We start from the raw sequence: 19,364 nt of genomic DNA, 5'->3' as shown, positions 1-19,364 counted from the left end.
AGTACTAAGAAACAGAAATCAACTTAATGTGCTTCTGCCTCACAATGCTTATCACATTTTATTATTTAAATTTTATAAAGTAGAAATCATTCATTTAAATGATTTGATGTAGTTTTTCTAAAATATCTAAACGGACCACAGAGGACTTTAAAGGCAATGAAATCACTCTATGTGATTCTATAATGATGGATACATACAGTTCATCTGTCTAAACCACAGGGCCCACACAATTTGAGTGAACACTCATGCAACCCTGAACTTTGGGTGATAGTGATATGCCACTGTAGGTCCCGATTGCCGTAATTGTACCAACTGGTAGGCAACGTTCACAACAGGAGACAGGGCACAGGGCAAGGTCATACAAGAACTGTCGATATTTTATTCCAATTTTACCTGAACCTAAAAAGTTCTCTAAAAATAGAATCACTAAAAAGGAAAGTCCTTTTAAAAGAAAGGAGGGCTGGGGATTTAGCTCAGCAGCACAAGCGCCTGCCTGCCTGGCAAGTGTGAGGTCGTGAGTTCAATCCCCAGTATACCCCCCAAAAGGGGGGGGAGACTAAGTTCTGAATTTCCTGATCAGCAAAGTAAATAATGTTTTCCTGTCATTCATATAAGAAATCCTGCAATATATCAAGATTCAAGAATTGTGCCGACATATTTATTCAAATAGTATGGTTCCCAAATGTCTGAGAAAGGACAAGAATAAATAAATTCCACTGCAACCATAAAATAGTGAGAAAACTATTTCCCAAAATTATGAAAAAGAGTGAGATGCTAAAAGTCGTCAACTACGGAACTTCCTAGGGACACTTAATTTTCCTCAAAGGAGAAAAACAATGTCTTACTTTCCTTCCACTGCCATTGAAAGTAAAGCAGAAATACGGAGGGTAAAGAGGCCCTGTGTCTACCTGCTTGTGGCCTCTTCGTGGTTTGCACCTCCTGCCACTGCACCAATTCCACTACCTGTGGCAAAATCAATGGCCAACTCCTGAAAGCCTGAAACCCGCCAATGATTAGCCTTCCCACAGGCTGGGGAATGGGTCAAGGTCTCCCCAGAGAAAGATGGAACCTGCTTTAAAATCAAATATAAGGTTTACAGATGAAACTTGTGCACCGAATCATCATTTAGCAGGCTGACTTGAAACCATACAAAAAAGAACAAAGAGATAATTTTTCTTTCTACTAGGAAAGCTTATAAATCAAAGGTACTCACTGTCCAACATTCAATAGCAGTGCTTATTATTCAAAGTGAAAGTTAGGATGTGAGAATTTCAAGGAAAAAGAGAGAAATAGATTACCAGCCACGCCGAAAGGTCGCCGCAACCCAGAGGTCAGCTTTCTTGTGTTGCTGTCCCTTAGCTCCATACGACCCACTCGAACAATCTGACACACAAAACTGATTTTCTCCCTTTTCAGATCTTTGCTTCCAAGGTCCTAGAAATATTAATTTCCATAAATTATTTTGGAGAAGCATTATTCAATACAAGTCCAACTAAAAAGGACAGTAAAAAACAGAGTCTTCTCCAATTTTAGCATTTTAATGTTACTCACTTAACAGAAAGGAACTGAGTAACAATAGTCAATTAAACTTAGGTGAACTTAAGCTACAAATTGAGGAGACAGTTCCATGGTAACAGTAAATCTCTGTTGTGGGTTTTTTATTTGGGGGAGATTTTTTTGCTAGTGTTGTTAGGGACTGAACCCAGGGCCTTCACACTGAGCTATGTCCTAAGCCCACCACCCCAACCCCCGCCATCAGGGTCTCAATATGTTTCTAATTTGCTCAGCCTAACTTAAAAATGTGAGTATCTTGCCTCAGTCTCCCAGAAATCTGGGATTACAGAAAGGCACCACCATGCCCACCTGCCAAAGAGATTCTAAATGGAAACTAAAACCTTGTATTTTCAGAAAGTGCACTATTAATCCTAGAGTAATCTGTATCGTAGACATCCCCAGCACCCATGTATGAGTGCAGAAAAACCTCTGCGATAAGTCCCTGAAACAGTCATTAGAACGGGGTGAAAGACAACCAAGTATCTGTGAGTACACTTACAGTAAAGACGGCTCGCAAATTATGTAATCTGTCTATATCTTTAGGTAATCCTGAGCTTGACCAGCGAACCAGGTAGTTTTCACTTTAAAAAAGAGGAAATAAAAGCAAATTAGTTTTCCAGATGTAACAGGGAAACACATGTACATCCACATTGCTTTATAATTAATACCGCTGAGGTTTACCTATACCAGGCAACCATAAGCTTATAAATATCAACAATATAAAATACAGCAACTCATCTGTGAACAAGTAATGAACAAACACCTAGGGAGGTTTTAATTTCAAATGTCTTGGGTTATAATTGTAATGGAACCCTTCACAAACAGGCTTTTCAAGTAATAACCTTTGAAATGCCATTTGTGAATTGAGAATGACAACAGTATTAAATTCATCACTATGTATATTTATTTCAGAATTTACAACAAACAAAATATGCTGTAAAACATAAACTGTATCTCATGTCAAGAAGAAATAATGTCCTTATCAGAAGTGAGAATAAATTTACCCATTCATTCTATGTCAGTCATACACTAATCCTGAACAACACAAGTGAGGACACTGGATATATGACCTATACATACATATTTCTCGTACAGTTTAATTGCAATTTTTCCATCTAGAGAAAGAGAAAATTATATTGAAGGCCAAGCGAAAACAATGGATTCACAACAGTTTTATTCAGCAGATGCTAACTGTGAGCCTGTGAAGCACAGACTATTCTACAAACTGTATTCCACCTATCCACTGAGAGAAATATCAACAGGACAAAAGTCACAGAAATGACATTTTGATCAAAAATTTGAAAATGAGAATGGTGACAAGCAGGGGATCTCACAGTATAAAGTCCTATGGTAACAACATAGGAAAGAAACAGTATCTACTTTCAACCTTTAGCTGGGTCCTTAAAATACCGCAAGAGTGTCCCTGAGATCTTTGGTAACTCTATATGCAAAGAGCAACTTTCACTTAAGCAGGCTTCTACCCAGCCCAGAGCCTGAGGTAGCCACCTTCACCCTGCTCTCCCTGAATTGGTTGAGGAGCAGCCAGAAGCCAAATGTCTCAAGGGCTCTCAGTAAGAATGGGCATTCAGCAGATTCTGGTGCCATTTTCTGAACCACAATCAAACAGCAAAGATGCAACCATGGAAGTCACCCACCTGATGAATTTGAACTCCGTAGGGTCATAAAGAGACATGAGGACTTCAGCATCTTCTCCTATTTTACACACCACATTTTTGAGGTTGACAAACAAGGCCAGAGAAGGAGTGGCAGCAAATTTAGCCTGTCTGTTAATATCCAAGTTCTGCTTTTGAGACTATAAATGGAAAGAAAGTCAACAGGAGCAACATTCACAGATAACCTTTGAGTTTTTTACTCCCTATAGAATTAAAAAAGGGTTCAACTCACAGGTTCCACTAGCAATGCCACTCCTGCAGCCACATCCCTTTCTGTATTTCACATTCTCAAATCACACAAATCTAGATAAAAACCAGTACCCTGTGTGTGGTCACACTCCCGTATGAGCTTGTGCTCAGTGTTTTCAGAGGCATAAAACTTTCAGGTGTTTAATCAATTAATTGGAATGATGATTATATGTGGAGGTGCTTAATTTTTGGTTTTGTCTTTAGAATAAATCCTCCAAGGACATCTCTGTCTTATTCATCACTATGTTTTCAGAACCTAACATACAACAGATGCCAAATAAACATTTGCTAAATTAATAGATGATTCAATCAAACCATTAATTTCTAAATATCTGCTATTCACATAATAGCACTGCATAATGCAAAAGATAAAAAGATCAATCAAATATGAGTTCTTTGCCCTCATCCAGCTTGGACTATGTCACCCCCTACCACTGTTTCACAAGAAATTCAGAATCAAGTATCATCTCCCACTTGACAAATGAGGACATGGTCAAGGTCACTAAGATCGTGTCTTCTACAATGAAGCACAGTGGTTTACACATCTCACACAGGGATGAAATTTGCTCCCGCATTCAGCACCAGGTTCCATTCCATGCATTGCTGTCTAAAACACACTGTGCCATTGCTCCTTGTCAGGTTTTTTTAGTGAAAATTCTGGGCTCCCTTGATATTTTATTAATATTGAAAGCTGAGAAATATTGCTGAGAAAATGTGGTTCACAGTTGAACAGCATATTTGAGAGCTGAACTTACTTTTTCTTCTTGTAATCTTTCCTCTACTTGTTTAGAAGCTATTTCATGAGCTCGGAAGAGACTAATTGTGCTAGTTAGTTCTGGATCCAAAATGTTCCCATCTTCATCTCTAACCACCAAGTCCAAATCAAGAATTCTAGAACGAGAATTCAGAACTTTATGAACACAAACCAAGAGATTTGAATTTTCTAGCACAACTTCAACCCCCAGTCATTGACCAGATGTAAACATGAAAAAAAGATATTAGGGAATGCAATTTTGACACAGGGAACACAATTTACTGAAAATGAGACACACTGGAGAAATATAAACATTCTTAATTTTTACTTCCAATGAAATAATGACTTCATCTTCTAACAAGAAACCTTACAGGACTATAAAGCCCATGAGAAATATGCATTACTAGTAACTATTAAAAGTATGACACTTAAAGCATATTATTTATATACTTACATAAAATGTGGTTATGTGCACATATCCATATATACATGAAGTCACATGCATAATCTTATGGACAGTTAAAGCATACTATCTAAACAAAAACATGTTTGTGTACACATATTCATTTATATGCACATTCACTTGTAGGCCCACATTAAGTTGCTGGCTGTGAGACCATCATTGGATTGGGGAGGGAAAAAAGAAAGAAAAACTGATGTAGGGACACATACATCACACAGTGATATGCACCACCATCCCTAGCAGGATCCCCATCAAGACTTTCCTTCTGTCTAGTGTCAGAGCTCTAATCCCTTCATTAAGCCACCGGAAGATTTTCAATAAAGATGTTCTATTATGTTTGAACATGGAACATATGGCTGTTATCTACAATAATGTTAAGCAACTTCCTGGCCAGATGGCTAAATATAGTAGCCAACTTAAAACCTAAGCAACATCTGGCTAATAAATCTGTCCATTCTGTACTGTGAACATTTTTTGGGCAACATTCTCTCCAATTCCCCAAATCAAATAAAACTATCAGGTAACTTTACTATTTTTTGTTAATATAGGCTCTCAATATGTATTTCAGGCCTGCCTTAAACTCACTTATTGCTCAGGCTGGCCTCAGTCTCCTGTGTGCTGAGATTATAGGTGTTTAACACCTGGCTTGGTCAGTCTTTATTAATAAAAAAAAAAAAAAAAAAGGCAATTATATATCAAGAAACGAAGATTTGTGTTACGGTGGTGTGTTCTCATTTTTTATTTAAAAACAATGCAGACTTTAGGGCAAGTAATTAACCATAGAATAGATGTCTCATATTCTGCCATTATATGGTATTCCTGCTATTGACAAGTCTATAGAAGCAAACTACCTGTAATGCAGAGGAAAAAGAACCTTGTCAAAGAATGATAAATGCAATCAGAGAACATCTTTAATAGTCACAAGTTTCAGTAAAAAGTTGAATCACCAATAAACTTTCCAGTCAAGCTAGACTTGGGCTACTCTTGAGGATACATGCCCTAAAGCTAGAGGTAAGTTTCCTGACAAGCAGCGTCACTACACCACTTGGAACACAACTGCAAATCTCTCTTTATTTCCTCTTTATATCTCCTGAGTAAGTTTTACTGAAGGTGAAACAGACCCCACTGGACCTGGGCTTTTAAACAAATAATCACAGGTTTTCTGCACTGCCATAAAATCAGCATGAATAGTTACAATACTTGTGGAGTGCCTCTTACGAAAACAAAGACATTAAAAAAAAAAAAAAAAAAAAAACCTTGTAGAGTCTCACTGGTTGCCTCTAAAATGCTTTACTAATGTGTAAAGTCTTCTGGCCCAAACATGACTTTCCCCAGCCATGCTCCTCTCCATAAGAGTCAGTGCTGGTTTGGTGGGATGGATACTGTGGGCTCATCAGAGCCAGGGCAGGCAGGTGTGGGCAAGAGTCAATGGTAGTGTGAATTTAGCTACACAGCACCTGGCTTTGGAAGGGCTAGCCACAAGGTCCTGAAGTTCAAAAAGATTTAGACTCCATTAAAGATGTCAGTCCTAACAGGAAACCTAATCAAACCCACCACACAAAGCAGAAAACCTAAACTCCAAGGAATTATTTATCTTGTCCAACCCGTAAAGGACCCAGAGCCTGGACGCTGCATGAAAACTCCCTCAAGGCATCATTGAACATGGCCTACACTAACCATCTTACATGCTTTTCTCAACAAGCAGCATGCAGCTGGTTCTAAATCTGGAATGGGTTTCTGTCATGCAAGTACATCTCACCACTAGATGAACCAACACCAATAAAAACTGATCCATGAAATCTTAAATGGTCTACAAAGAAGATAGTAGAACCCCTTCTGAAATTACAGCAAAACAGTGTGTGGCTGTGTCTATGTGTCTATAGCTCTGAGTATGCCTATGTGTATGCATGTGTATGACTGAGTATGTCTGTGGCTCTGTGTTCATGTGTGTGAGCTGTGTGTATATTAAGTATGTGCATTTGTCTAGAGGGATAGTCCATGACTTTCATTATGTTCTCAAAGGTGATAACTTCCAGAACTCCTCTCCGCCAAGTGAAAAAAACAAAGCTAATAATAAGCAAGTGATTAATAAGACACAAACCACTCAATGTTTAATTTATCCATCTTCAGATCAAACATTTAACATTAAGGTTTTACTTTTCACTATTTTGTTTTCTGAATGAAGAACAGGAAGATATACACGGAGCCTTAGGCTTTAGAGAGATTATGGAGTAGAACTGACGTCTTCAAACAAAATATTAATCTTATTAAGGATTATATTTCCTATTGAAGTAGTAAATTATATTTGGAAACTCTTTCTTAACTAGATTCTTCCATGACATAATGTACTTAGGTAGTTTCCTGCAACCAAAATAAGCAGGTGGTCTTGGAACACAAGTTCAAAAATGGAATTCTTCAATAGAAAATAAAATCAAAGACCCAAAGCTTTGTGTTTTAAGCAGGAGTTCTTGCAATAGGTTATACTGTGACATCTAATACCATGTAGCTAGCAGTAGATGACCTGCTAGGAAGAAACAAACACAACAAACCCCAAAACCTCCTCCTATAATATACCTACTTCAGATCTTTCATATGGGTCATAAGATGCCTTTTAAAAACTTTTCACAACAGAAAAAAGGAATGACTAGAAAACAAAATTATGTGCTAACTCTGATTTTATATGAAGACACTTTAGTCTAACCAGGGCTCCTTTCAGGTAACTAGTTAGAGGCAAACCCTTTTCCTACTCTAATCTCCACATCTCGGTATATAAAACAGGGAATGATGGTCAAAACCCAAAGTTTTCTAGCCTGTGATCCAATATAGTCTAATTCAAACAAAGACAGATCTCCAGCCAGTACTGCAGACATTAAAAGTGTTTGGGAACCACGTGAAGAGATCATTTTTGAGGCTTCTTTGAGCTCCAACTTACAGGAATAACCAAGAAGGTATTAAGTGTGTCTCATCCAGGAATGAGTACCACTGCTCCACAGGGATCAGCAGCTAACCGAGAGCTTAAACTCAGCACCAGTAATGAATTAAAGGGATGGAGTTTAAAGAAAGACACTTTCGTTGTAAGCAGAAAACAGCAGAAGACAGAAAGCTACCCCAAAGAGGGGGCAGCAGGCTCCAGAAGGATGGCAAATCCAAGGGCCTTTGCCTTCAGCTCTCCAAATGTGGGGGACTCTTCTCCTTGCTGGGAACTTGATACAATTTGGCTGGCTCTCTGGACTGCCCTTAGATTAAGGCAGGCCCCTTTGCCTATGCATACATTTCTTTCAGTGGGGTTTGTGAACTTCTTTCTACCTGTTTGTCTTTTATAGGGCCTTATCTCCCAGGCGAGCAGTTTGTTGGTTCAAAGAAACTTATCCATGGTAACCTTAGAGTTGTGAAAGTGCAAAGTGACATGTGGGCATCTATTGTAGTAATATAGTGATCTCAAAGCCTCTGTGTGTGTGTGGGTGTGTGTGTGTTGTGTGTGTGTGGTACCTCAGTTTACAAACAATTCATTTTATGATTTTGGGGAAGATCGCTGTGTTTGTGTGGGGAAGATGTCTGTGGTCAGGTGTCTGTCACCTGATAAGAAAAAAAGCAAAATTTTTTTGAAGGCCTTTGTTTGCATGACCTCATTCTGGTTATAGAACGATTAGGATCAGAGCAGCTCTTTTCCTGATAGCACCCGGCTAACACTGGAACATACTCTATGCGGTACTGAGCATACTGTCACTCAAAGAATTCAAGTGGACCTGGTGGATGCCTAATGAAAACAGTTACAAAGGACATACTTAAACAAGTATTCGTTGTTCATATGAATTCAAATGTAGCATGGCTGTATTTCTGTTTGTGAAATCTGGCATGCCTGCCCTGGGAACAATTAAATAGACACCTCTAATGCCTACTCTAATTGTCAGAACTAAGGCAGTCCACATAAGAAAATGTGATGCCCATTAGTGTACAAGATATCTCCATGTCTGGATTCAAAGTACACACGGAGCAGCAAGTAAACGCTGCTACCTCATTGAAGGAAATCACTATAGTGACCCTTCTGAAACGGTGAAAATGACAAGCTACCCAGGCTGCAGCCACTTGTGAGGACAAAACGAACAGGTTTCAACCAGATTCAGTGAATTCCTGGTTTTCAAAAACAGGACAGAAAATATCTCATCCTTTTTAAAATGAAAACTATGCCATGATTTTGATGTTAGAAATTTTGTTTTATGATAAAATATAATTTTGGTGTCCTGGAGGTTTATGTGCATGTTATTAAACTGGGTAATTTAAGCATAAAATCATCTTTCAAACAAACAAACCTGTTTCCATAATCAATTTTGGCTGTGACCTTCTTCTTCAGTTCTTTGAGCTCATCCTGGGGCAAAGTTCCAGAAAGAATCTGTGATCGCCACTCAATAAGGTCATAGATCATGTGCCGCACACTTCGAAACATCTCCCTGTTATCTTGCTGAACAGGAAAAACATTAAGGCAATTATGGAATTTGGGGTATAAAGTAACACTGTGGAAGAAAATCATACTGAACAGACATTTCTTCATATATATATGTGGTATCTGGACTATACCATAGGATTTAGTTAAAGTCAAATTAAAAAGTGCTTCAGTATAAAATGGAACATATATATAATTTGGTTCTTATAAGATATTAAAAGATTAAAAGAATAAGAATTCATACCATCATGACTCCATTCAATACCCAAGTACATAAATACCACTGAATCAGGAAGTTGAGCACAACAAGAGCTGGACTTTGAATCTCAAAGCCTGACTTTGAGCTACAAAGACAATGCTTACAGCTCTCTTTAAATCAGCTCCAGCCTAAAGCTCTGCCTCCCTGATAACCTGAAGACAATCTTCACAAAACTGTGGGCCATTCTTGGCACTCTGAGGAACTAGACTCTGGGGCCTAGATGTCCCACGAGCAACACAAATTGCCCCATACTGGTCTCCTTTCCCTGAGGCCTTGTACCCCATAGAGTATACACAGAGTTCTGCATGCAAAACACCAAATTCCAATCTACAAGCTCTCAGAACAGTTGTGCCAAAAGGAAAATTCAAATTCAAGTAAGATGCAAAAGTCATGCTTCTTATCATCTTTTACATATTCTGATAAAAATCATAAAAAGAAAAAACAAAAATTTTACATTTGTAGGAATACAATTTATCAGGATTAGGGGCTACCTACAGGAAAAATGACCCAGCTGTTCTTTCCATGAAAAGAAATCTAGGTGGAGTCTAATAATATATTTGATCACCGCAGTTCCTTTAAAAAAGTAAAATGTGGTCACTGCTATTTGTTTTTTTTTTTTTTTTTAAATGGCTTCCGCCATTCCATACATTGAAGCAGGAGCCTACTGTTTGACCTTGTTTCTAGGATTAAGATCCTTAGCACTCACCCATCATTCAGCATCCTAACAAGCTGTTTTGCACTTCAGGAGCTAATATTTGTAATATTATTCTAATTTTGCTTTGGGGCAAAGGGTAGCCAAGGTGGTTCTGGAGTTTGAACCTGGAGCCTTATGCATACTAGGCATATGCTGTACAACTGAGTTATACTCCTAGTCCTAATTTTAATTTCTTAAATGAATACTATGTAATAAAAATTAATGATTTATTGCAAAATTACTTTCATTTTCTTCTATTATGTTCCTTTTCCCCTTACTAATCCGTTTCCCTAAAGTCATCACAAACATGTAAAATCTTTAGTATCTTGCTGCCTTCTTATAACCACAGAGCACAGCAAAAAACTGCATATAAAAAATTATAAACCTCTGTGGGTTGGCTTTGAATAAAGCCAAATGTAAAATAGTAAAAGGAAACCCAGGTGATCATTAAGCATGCCTATTCCTGGATGGTACTGCTAAAGCTGTGTCCACTCACATATTAGTCAGCATCAAACTCCTGTTTGTTTTGCTGCCATATTTTTGTTTAAAAATTGCTAAGTTGAACATGAAACACTGACTATGAAATTGCTCAGATTTACCCAAAACATTCATGGCTAACTTTACGCTTTTAGGTTTTTGAGTGCATTTGATGAACAATTACTGCAACTGCTTATTACTGTGCATTTATAGGAAACCACTGTATAATCAAAAACAACAAGCCTGCCCAACGAACAGCTGTGGGACTTTAGGAAGTTTTCTATGTTCCCAAGAAATTAACGTACCGACTTCCTTCCACAGCCCTTGCTTGGTGATAATAACATTAGCATATGAGAAATCAACACTGAATAGAAATACAGGCTTAACAAAAGGTAATCTTCTGAAAATATGAATTTATGTGCAAAGAAATGCCCTAAGGGAATATGAAATGAAAGATGTCAGAGTTCCAAGCTCTCTGCATTAATAAGACTTCCACCATCAAGAGAGCTGGACAATTGCACACAAAGCTACAATCTGTGATATTTCTCTACTTCATCACAAATACAGCTAAACCCAGAGGACTATGTAACTTTTCTTAAAACATTAGAGACATTATCTACAGTCAGCCAATGGCAAAAAGAAAAAAAAAAAAAAAAACTCTGTATGGGAGCCACACAAAACCACTCATTTCTGTGTAGGTTTTAATTTCATTATCAAAATAGAAGCTTAAAAAAAAAAATCACGTTTCCCTTTCCATCTCAAGGTACTCCCTTTCTACCTCGAGTGTACTATATGACACTTCATCATCATAGTAAGTGCCTAATAAAACGCAGGTCAAAGGGCATACAATCCCCAACAGTGCTGGAGTAATGGACATAATGCTTTCTCTGCCCTTTGTAAGACTCAGTGCCAGAAATTCTCTTAAGCTTCTCCAAGCAAGGACAAACATCCCACTGATACAGTCAGCTCTACAAATACCAGTCGAAAGCCTGAATGAGCATCCCATTTTCTCACCACATAGAGCTGCCTCCAAATGGTAGACCACTCACGGAGGGTGGTGGTGACTTCCTGTATGAGCGGGAGATCACTGGGGATAACCGTTTCATGTTGCCTGGGATGAGGAAAGAAGAAAGGAAGAAGTACTTGAGTTTGTTGCTTCATTAACCACTGAGTGGCGGCTAACACGTTCCCAATCCATGGAGTGCAGTATTTAAGCAAATGGAAAGAAAATACACCAATTAGACTATGGTCAGACATACAAAAATTTTAAGAATAACGAGTATTATTTGTTCAGAGCTTGAGCATTTTCACACATTATCCCACACGGAAGTCAACTACCTCATATGTCTAGGTAAGATAAAGGAAGCAAATAATACCCATTAAAAGTCTTCAGAATGTCCAGGTCTAAAAAGTACAGTATATTTGTAACATGCAAATCCATCTATCTTAGAGAGACTATAAATTACAACTAGACTGTGTGGTATTAAAATGCAGGTTTGGATTAAGATTATTTTTACATTTCCATCATGCATAAAACTCCTACGAGAATGCAGGAAGCAGTTATCTTTGGCAAAATGTGAAAGACGTTATAGCTTTCAAGTATGCATAGGTATTTTATACAGTCTCAATTCTGACTATCCTTGGCCCTTTCTCTCTACCCCAAAGACTTAAGCCTCAACTTCTTTTTAACTACCTACATATGCACTGGCTTTTTATCCAATCCATCATTGTTTTTAGGTAGTAGTCTGGGTCAGGCCCTGTGCTAATCACAGGGGGACAATTTGGGACAGGCTGAGAGACTAAATCTGTAATTTTCCAAGTTAGGCTACCTGACCCCAGGGATCCACCGTGTATCCTGAATGGAACAGAAGTCAGCCAGCACAGAAGGCCTCTACATCCTTGATCACTTGGGGTATAGAACTGTGGAAAGAACCCTTACTCTGGCGCCCAACTGAGATTCAATATTGAAGGTGGAGGAGTTCTCAGATGAACACTGGTCTCAGTGGGGATGTCTGGACCAATGTCTGGGAAAAGAGTACATGAAAGACCACTCTCAACTACATGCTACACTGCTGCTAGGCATTTCCCTCTGGTGGGACAACACCAGATTTACTGGGAGATGTGAAAAAATACCCCCAACTAAACCTGTCACCAAGCTTTCCCAGTGAGGATGTTGATACGAATGTGGCTCGATAAAGTCTACACATCATCTCTACACAGCCTTCAGGGAGAAGGTGCTCTCTAGTCACAGTGTGGGAACACTCGTCAGCAACTGGGCTGGCTGTGTAGGGAAGATGGCTGTGGTTGTGTCTGTCACCTGATGTGAAGTTCACAAACAAAAGCAAAATTCTGTCAAACATTTTTGTGTGTGAACCAAATTGTTTGCATACAGAAGAGTTTGTGAACCAAGGTATTACTATATAATTTTTGCCAGCATAAAAATTAAAATTCAGAAACAAAAAACAAAAAGAATGAGTGAGATAGTAGATGCTCAGCCAATGGTGGTGACTCTCACTGGTCATTTGTTTCTGCACAATTAAAGAAGATAACCAAAGACAGGGCAGTGTTGTAGGTCCCAACCCATGTACCAGCCTGACCAGATCCAGCTCAAGATAGAGAACCAGAGTCCATGGCAACAGGGAGGGACAATGCAGAAATCAGAGAAAGCCAAGCCTAGCACCTAAGAGCAGTGGGCAGTGGGAAGAAGGGGCCAAAGTGCCTGAGTAGCAAGGTATCAATAGAAGATAATAGAGCACTGATGCTAAGGGGCTGGACGTGAAATGCAAAGCCTGGAAATGACAGCACAATATCAGAAGAGGTTTGTTAAGGGGCTAAAGGCATAGAATCAGTGGCAACAGACACATAACAATTATTGAGGATGTTTGATAGTGAAAGAGGGCCAGAGTCCTGACAGACAAAGGTCAAGCAAGACAGAGTCCGTGAAAGACACAGAACACAGAGGACAGGATCCTACAAGAAAAGGAACACATGAAGAGATAATGTGAGAGAGACATTCTGCAAGAGGAATGAGATTGTGAACTTGGAGAACACAGAAGCAGGCTGGGTGGGAGAGAGATCAGAGCCAGGTAATAAGAAGCAGTGACAGGAAACCCACAGCACAAGCAACACAACATTTCCAGCCTGTCTCACCACGGCTCTGTCCATCTGCCCACAATAGGACACCATAGACCAGAAGATTCAGGAACAGGAACCAAATGTGTCCCAGTCTGCCAGTCTGTCTGGGTGACTGGGGCTCTACTAATTAAGAATGGAAGTAACTACTTGTTCACTTTATAATTACATTTTTACACATATTATTTTATAGAGATCACAATGCCTTTCAAAACTATTAGTTATATGTAAGGTGATCTGTAAAAGGATTCTAAAACAGATATAGAGAACATAGCTCTGATTAAGACCTAGTATATACCCCCAATCTTGATGCGCTCACAGGCAGATCTTTTGGAAAGTGATTGGTTCAGGGCAGTGCTGTATACATTAATAGATTCATCGATCAAGGAGTTTTAGTAACTGGATGTGCTATTAGGAGGCAGTGCCTAGCTGGAAGAAGTGGCTTAATGGAGACATAAGCTGGAAGAATGTATCTGCCTCCCCAGCTCCTCTCCTCCTTCTCTACTTCCTAGCTCCTAAGACATGAACAGCTTTCTTCCACTGCAGGCCCTTCCACTACGCTGTTTCTGTGTTTGATCAGATCAACTATGCACCGAAAATTCTAACTGAGAACGAAAATAAGCCTCTCCTCCTTTAAATTGCGGGTATCAGGTATTTTGTCCTAGCAATAAGGAAAGTTAGTAAACCAAACATTAAGTGTATACTTGATGCCCATATTTCTGTCAATGGGTAAAAGTTTTAACTTTCTTTTTCTTCCCCCTAGAATTTTGCATACAAAACATTTTACCTGTCTTTAAAAAAAGAAAGAAAGAAAAGACCATATTGCAGGCCAACACTATTCACACCTCTAAATTATTTTCATTTTAATTATGCATCATGGGACTATAGAGCCTAAGAAATCCTTTTCATATGGTAAAAGTACAGTGCTTGGAAAGGCAATTTTGTAATCAGCCAAAGAGATGTCATTATGCAGTAATCATATGATTAGTAATTTTATAATTTACATATTTAACTGAGTGTGAAGATGTAGCAGAGACCAAAAAAGAAAACATTATACTGTTCCTTATTTCAAGTTCACACCTGGCTATTCATTTGCCATTCCTGCCTAATGGGTTCCTGTTCTACAAATGTCCTTATAATGATCTTATACATCATTTGATGATGACCTCTAAGAAACATACATCACAATAAGATGGAATGTAAATTCATACATGTCTTAATTTAACAACTGTTGCTTCCCCTCTAAACTGCATTTGTATCATAGCACACTAAGTCTTGGCTAGAAAAATGGACTCAGAGCTGGGGGTTATGGAGTCTCTGCCAAATGGGGGTAGCTGAGAGAGAAAGCAGAACACCCAGGCCAACAATTTCTAAAATCAACCTTAAATTCATGAAGAATGATTGCAGCTATGGTGCTGGCCTCAGACTTCTTCAAGGGCCAAAGCAATATACACAGCTCTCGATCACAACTTCCCCCTCCTACCCTAAAGCTCCTGAACCATCTCAATCACAGCTGTTATCTAAACCTCTTAACAGTACGCTACCTATATCTACCAGCTATGCCAAGTACATTACTGTGATTCATTAAACATGAAAAACAGACTTACCCTTTTCCTTCAACTATTGCTTCTTTAAGATGAATATATGAAGCAGGAAATATACCCTTGGAGAAAAGGAAAAATGCAGTTTTTATTTCAACATACATATTGATGACAAATCAAATAAACCTCCAAAAGGTAGGGATAGAAGTGGTTACATCACTACTAATTTCACAAGCCTTATGCTAAGCCCCACATACAGTAGTAACTCAGTTTGCATTTCAGTCTGCAAGCATCTTAGAAGAAAACAGAGACAATGTGTACGCAAAGGAAAAATTCTACAAAGACACAAGAAGTTCTCTGTCTATAAGCTGGCCCTCATTGCCAGTGCTGACCTTTACACAGGCACATCAAAAGCCAACTGATGCTAAAAATAACACTTTTTGATGATGGTCTCTGACAGTATTCCCCTTTCAAAATGGTAAGATAGTCATCGAAAGTTGGTTTAAGCCATTGCTTATCACTTTGCACTGACCACTGACTTACACCACTGAGTAAATCTCCATAATCTCATAAATCTCCAAATAGAGAGACCAATAGTAAAATACGAGAAGAGGGTGTGAATTCTATCCACTCAGCACAATTGTAGGAGCAACACAAGAGCTTACATTCACATGGGGCTCTGCACCTCCGAAGTGTAACACATACACCTCCAGGGTGAACACTGCCTGCAGAAGACAATTTCTCCACAGGATGTACAGTGTCAGGCAGTCTGTAAATCGCCAGGAGAAGTTTTACCAAGAACAGTGGCCCTGTTCCCTGAGCAACCAAAATAACATGCTTACTACAAAAAAGCAAAAGTAAATGCAAAGAAGGCACACAATGGGGCCACTAGGCTGAGTTCTTGGGCAGCATAAGCACAGACCACTTTTCCTGCAAGAGAGCTACTGCACACAGCAAAAATCCATTAAGTACACTATGGCTTCAACACATCTGCTGTGGAAACAGGAGCTTCTAACTAGGTTCCTCTGGCATCTGCTCCCCAAATATCTACACAGGAAATCCAGAAACCCAGATTGCCAATCATGCTTGGAAGGACATGGAGCACCAAGAGGGCTGAACAGGGCTAGCTAACAGGTACCACTCATCCCAGTTGCCTACCAGGAAAGTGGCTGGACTCTATGTTAAAAAAAAAAAAAAAAAGTACCATTACAAAAAGGGGAGGAATAGAATAGGAAATAAAGAGTAAAGAAAAAAAAAAGACCCAGTCCCATATATCCCAGGTGCCTCCAATCCCAGGACAGCCTACAGATACAGATGGCAACTTTCCATAATGCCAATAGGTGTACACCCAAAGGAGGATAAACAAACATGCCAATCCCTGCCCCCAACAAGTCCACAGGCAGAGATGCTCCCTCAATATAAACAAATCCACTCCAAATCATAAAGCCAGAAGAGAGAGTGATTGGATGAGACTGGACATATCTAAAGGTTTGAAATAAACAATTTTGGCTATGTTACCAGGATCAATTGCACCTTTGTAAGCATTTACACAAACAAACGATGTTTGCAGAACACTCAAGAGTCCACAATTCTAAGGGCCATGCCACTTCTGGGAGCCCCTTGCAGAACTACAACCTCTGTGAGGCTTCAATTCCCTTATCTGCCTTGAGAGTCTTACTAAAATAACCACACTCCACAGTTTCACTGTGTCCGTGTGATATAAGGCCTAGGTACCCTGGTCCAGGATAGGTCTGTGGCTTAAGGGAAGACCCTGAAAAATGAGAGAGATCTCACGCTGGGGAAACTGATATACCAAACGCCAAATACAAACCCCAAGGAAGTTAATAGCCCACTAGGGGCGCACACTACCAGAGAAGCGGCATTTCTGTCCTGTTACAGGTGGACTACAGGGAGGGGTTGGTAGCCCATAACCCTAATCTCTGCCTCATTAAAGTCTTAAACTGTGGATTCCCCAGAAGGAACTCAAGAGTTTCCTGCACAAGAATATACCTTTAATTATAAATAGGGAAATTTAATATGAAAAGAAAAATTTCCTTGGAGAAATTTATTCTACTCTCTGTTGAGAGCTATCTTGTCCACACTCTAAAGCTGCATAACCTTGCATATGCAGAGAGATTCACAGCCCAGTAGGAGCTCAGCAAGGCCAAAGTAAGAGGTCCTTACACCAATCTGCATGTCTGCATGACCAGTACACCCAATGGTGACTCTTCCGTTAGAACTTCAATATGACTATACCCCTTCCAAGTGACTTCCAAGCAGCTTCTCAGCCCTCACAGAGCTCCAGTTGTCAGCACAACCTGGCCTTGACAAAGGTAGAACAGGACAGCCATGGTACTGTCCAAAGCTTTACTTCAGGCATGGTAGAGTCCAGCTTGAAATGGAGATAATGATAGGCAAAGTAAAACAAACTATCTGTCAAGCATATTTAGATATTAAAACGTATAAGGTAACATGGACAGCCTAACCACAACTTAGCATGGATGTTAATTGTAAGTTATAATGCCATAGAATAAAACAGAAGAGCCAAAATTAGGCTTTGCAAAGCTAAGAATGTTAAAACTATACAGTATTGCGGACAGGAGTGTCTACCACAATGATCTGAGGTACAATGACAGGCTTCACTTTCAGATATTTGAAGAACCACACATGCCCTGAAACAGGAGTTTTTTGCGACTCAATTTGAAGAGTGTAAATCAGTTACAAACAAGGAAGAAATGATCATACATGAGCTTTGCAAATGCACAAACTGATCAAGGATAATAAAAGACTGAAAATGGTTAGCAACATTTTATTTTTCCAAAGTCATCCTGCTCAGCTCATTCTCTTTTACACAATGCATAAAGAGGATACAAAATTCTACTAGGACAAAAAGGACTACACTTTTCAAAACAACAGACCAACAACCCATTCATGGACCAAAACTGCAATTTCTATGTACACATATATTGTTCAGAAGAATACAATTCAAGATCATCACATTTCAACCTATATATCTGTTACTGTCAGAGAAAGAGATATAGAAGTAAAACTCTCAGACACAAATGAGACAGAATTGATTTCTTCTCACAGTTTGATTTATGAAACAACATGCATTGTGTTTAAAGAGAAGGTCTTACCTTCTTAGACTTTTTCCTTAAGGTGTAACCTCTGTACCACCCTAAACAGAGACAAAGTTGAAACAGTTAGCACAAGGAGACACAAAGGGGCCTGCAATATCCTTATAGTATAGTATGTAAAATTCTTTGCTTTGCACGAGTCAGTTGAATTTAATAAGCCTAACACTGAGTGATAACTGGCAATTTCACAGGTGGACCTCTCTGCTTTCATTTATATTTGCCTCACCTGACCCTGAAGAGCAATCAGAAATTAAGTCCAATATCAAAAATGCTTATCCTTCTAACTAGCATCCCTGAGTAGGCTCCCTGTATATGCATTTTCCAATTATCACTCCCTCTACCCATCCTGGTTCATGGTCTCTCTACACACGAGCATCCTCATATCATTCAGAGCTCCCTAAACAGAAAATCTATTGAGAGCTAACTTCCTCCTTCAATTCAGAAGAGCTTAGCTCTGGGGCAGTTATGATCTCACAAAGTTCTTCTGTGGCAGACTCACACCACAACAGGAAGCAAAGGTCAGAGACCAAGCACTCAGGCCCTCGGGTCTGGGTTCAACTTCCTATTCCTTCCGTATCAAGAGACAAAGAAAATGGGAGACCAGAAGGACAAACACACTAGAACTATTCACATCCAATGCTGCATGGAAGAGCTGTTTCACGAGGAGGCCAGATCTGACCCCACCCTTGGAACCACCCATTAGGCTAAGTGCAATGACTTCTCTCTGAAATGCCAAGGGGTCAATGGCCAATAACAAAATACCCAATGGACTCTTACATGGCATAATGACTGATAGATGTTTTCTAACCCCAAATATCTGAAAGGCACTCCAGGTCTCCTCACTTCCAGAGAACAAACCAAAATGTCAGAGACAAATCTCAACTTCACCCCACTGGACAAAAAGGGTCCTGATAAAGAGTTGCAGAGATTACTTGGATAACATAGCCTGGGTAAATCCCCAAACAGTCACCAAATGTTGGGTTGTATATA

At 39.3% G+C, this 19,364-nt stretch overlaps 1 protein-coding gene across 3 annotated transcripts in view; it reads right to left on the bottom strand.

Moving 5' to 3' along the window:
• The window catches only part of Dock1 (dedicator of cytokinesis 1), a 516,033-nt gene that overhangs the window by 437,899 nt on the left and 58,770 nt on the right, over positions 1 to 19,364 (bottom strand). For all 3 annotated transcript variants that reach the window (XM_013143418.3, XM_063244929.1, XM_003479612.5), the window contains exons 3-10: positions 18,375 to 18,415; positions 15,304 to 15,359; positions 11,579 to 11,675; positions 9,004 to 9,152; positions 4,232 to 4,367; positions 3,210 to 3,367; positions 2,054 to 2,135; positions 1,299 to 1,434 (exon numbers count right to left, since the gene is read on the bottom strand). In XM_013143418.3, the coding sequence (XP_012998872.1) occupies positions 1,299 to 1,434; positions 2,054 to 2,135; positions 3,210 to 3,367; positions 4,232 to 4,367; positions 9,004 to 9,152; positions 11,579 to 11,675; positions 15,304 to 15,359; positions 18,375 to 18,415 (855 nt within the window). The remainder of the gene's footprint in view (positions 1 to 1,298; positions 1,435 to 2,053; positions 2,136 to 3,209; positions 3,368 to 4,231; positions 4,368 to 9,003; positions 9,153 to 11,578; positions 11,676 to 15,303; positions 15,360 to 18,374; positions 18,416 to 19,364) is intronic.

Source organism: Cavia porcellus, unplaced genomic scaffold (genome assembly GCF_034190915.1).
Source record: "Cavia porcellus strain 051 isolate PalLab524CR breed Dunkin Hartley unplaced genomic scaffold, mCavPor4.1 scaffold_2, whole genome shotgun sequence".
In the NCBI taxonomy this organism is placed as follows: domain Eukaryota; kingdom Metazoa; phylum Chordata; class Mammalia; order Rodentia; family Caviidae; genus Cavia; species Cavia porcellus.
Note: the sequence above shows the minus strand (reverse complement) of the source record. Positions and strands in the feature narration are given on the sequence as shown.